Source organism: Sinocyclocheilus rhinocerous, unplaced genomic scaffold (assembly GCF_001515625.1).
Source record: "Sinocyclocheilus rhinocerous isolate Xijiao unplaced genomic scaffold, SAMN03320098_v1.1 scaffold8, whole genome shotgun sequence".
Classification (NCBI taxonomy): Eukaryota; Metazoa; Chordata; class Actinopteri; order Cypriniformes; family Cyprinidae; genus Sinocyclocheilus; species Sinocyclocheilus rhinocerous.
This window is the reverse complement of record NW_015666800.1, coordinates 1,683,586-1,686,052: the sequence shown is the minus strand read 5'-3', so window position 1 is coordinate 1,686,052 and position 2,467 is coordinate 1,683,586. Positions and strand designations below refer to the sequence as shown.

Here is a 2,467-nt window from a genome sequence, read left to right as displayed (position 1 = left end):
AAAAATGTTTTTTCCCCCCCCCCCCTTTTTTTTTTTTTTTTACATAAATCTTACAAAACTGAATGAAGTTTATTCATAAAACAAAAAGAAAATTCCCAAAGGGCTGAGGAAAATTTGCAAAATATGAAACAATGAAAATATTATACACAACCTTGCAACATTTTTTACAAAATATATACCTTGTTTTAAGTATTTTTGGATATTTTACTGCAAGACAAGATGAAAATACAATAGTGATTTTTTTTTCAGCTGTGATTGAAATCTGTTTCATATGGCATATGGCATATACATATGGCTTTAATTTATCTTTAAAATCGTAGAAGAAAAAAAAGATTGCTTAGTTTTGGTTTGATAAAGTAAATGGTAAGTTTTTTTGTGTTTTTTTTTTACACCAAAGAACAAAACTTGATTTGTCTGTAAAAGCTACTTACAACAGCTAATGATGTAAGTAAGATCAAACAATCTAAAGCAAACACTGACCGGTCCATGTTTTTTCACTGCTGAGAGAGAAGCTCGTGCACTGTGGATGAGAACTGCAGATGAGCGCGGCCTCTCTGGCACTGTGCACAGACAGCACGCAGCCCTGCTGGTTGTACGACGGCCAGCATCTGTACTCCATATCTGCAACACTCCTCATTCCTTTCAGGACAGCATAATCTGCGCAAAGAGGAAAAAATGCATCAAAATCATTCCAGGATCCAGTCAACACTGTTGTAACACCCATCTGTAAAATATTACCATGTTCAGAGACTTTAAGAGAACAGAGTCCTCTCACAGTAGAGGTGGCAGAATCTCATGTTACTAAATGTATGTGTGCACATCTGAGTACAACAAAAGACATGCATACTGCAGCGGTGGCTCTGCCAAAATCTCAAAACAGAGGGGAATGTGTGGAAACTTTTTACGAGAGTTGTTGTGAACACATTTGGACGTAAGATTTGAATATTCTTTGACAATGCTTGGCTGTTTTAATGTCTCTGTGCAGCTTTATTGTGGCCGTGTGATTGACTTATGGGTGTCAAAGCTCACAGGGAGGGAGTGAGAGAGTCTTATGGGCTACTAAACTTGCCCTTGAAGATGGATTGAGTTACACAGGTTTTATGACTGAAGTACATCTTCTTAACGGAGCAGTCAGAGACACATCATGCTGGGAGCACTGCATATATCTGGAATGCTTTTCGCCATAGTTATGATTGAATATGTATGTAATGGGAGTTGAAAACTGTTAAGAAGTATAATTCGGCATTAAAATCAACGCATTACCTCTAGTTATTGATGGCGGCAAATTTTCCAGGTGCAGCCCAGATTTGTACATATGCAAAACCTCTTCGAAGGCGACCAGGGTTTTATTCATGCTTTGCTTCATATCTCCTGTGACAAGCACATGAATTAAGTTTCCATTATAGAGCCACTTTTGCTGTGATAGCCAGGCTGATCATCAAGATGAATTTCGCAGTAAAACTCACCTGTGGAGTTCATTATTTGGTGAATAAGAGGTTTCAGCAGTGGGGGAGCTTGATGAGGCAGTAGGTAGGTGAAAAAATACCTGGAGAGGAAAATAACGAATTCATATAATTCATCCGAAACTCAGCCAAGAATAGCAGAGAGGCGATTCACGCTGCGAGATCAATATGCTACAACTGATGCCCTGACACTCAGCGGGGTGGATAATTAATCATAACAGGCACAGGAGGGGAGAAGCTGCCATGAAACTCCCCGCACAGACCATGCCAGACTCTTGTATGACAACTATTTTATTATCTGGCTCAGACAATAAAGGATGGAATGTGGGAAGTGCTCACCTGTAGGCATTGTAGAGGTTCCTCATCTCGTTCAAGCCTTCGCAGATTCTAGAGGACGAGCATCGGAGGGTGAAATTGCGGAGGGGAAACTGCAGCTGGCAGTCTGAGTCCTCTTGACAGGCCGGTTCTTGAATACTTGCATCATCCAAGTCCGTTAACTTGAGTTCTCCTGACACCATAACAAACTGTCGAGGCTGGAAATCCAGCAGGGCTACCGAACCCAGCGGTGAGCGAGACAGATATTGAAGAAGCCGCACTAAACCAAGACAGACCTGTGCACAAACAAAATCAATAGTTACTAACACTGGCAAAAGCAAAAATTGTTAAAAATTATTCATTTGTGAATGCCGATCCATTCTTATGTTACCAATTTTATGTACTAATAAAACATAATTAAAAATGTATTTAAATTTTACTTTACTTTTAATACAGTATATGTATTTATTTATTATATTTTATTAAATTATATACTAATTTGGCACTCTTTTTTGAGATTATTCACTTGTGAATGTCATGCACCAATGTTATGTACCAACAAAACTTAATTACAAAATAATTTTTATATATTTATCTTATACAGTTTAATATAATAATTTATAGAATTATGTAAAATTACATTATATATATATATATATATATATATATATATATATATTATTTATATT

At 37.1% G+C, this 2,467-nt stretch overlaps 1 protein-coding gene across 1 annotated transcript in view; it reads right to left on the bottom strand.

Annotated features, from left to right (window-relative positions):
- Positions 1 to 2,467, bottom strand: part of LOC107733116 (extracellular tyrosine-protein kinase PKDCC-like) — a 5,466-nt gene that overhangs the window by 918 nt on the left and 2,081 nt on the right. The window contains exons 3-6 of the mRNA XM_016544615.1: positions 1,803 to 2,074; positions 1,467 to 1,546; positions 1,264 to 1,371; positions 481 to 657 (exon numbers count right to left, since the gene is read on the bottom strand). Of these exons, the coding sequence (XP_016400101.1) occupies positions 481 to 657; positions 1,264 to 1,371; positions 1,467 to 1,546; positions 1,803 to 2,074 (637 nt within the window). The remainder of the gene's footprint in view (positions 1 to 480; positions 658 to 1,263; positions 1,372 to 1,466; positions 1,547 to 1,802; positions 2,075 to 2,467) is intronic.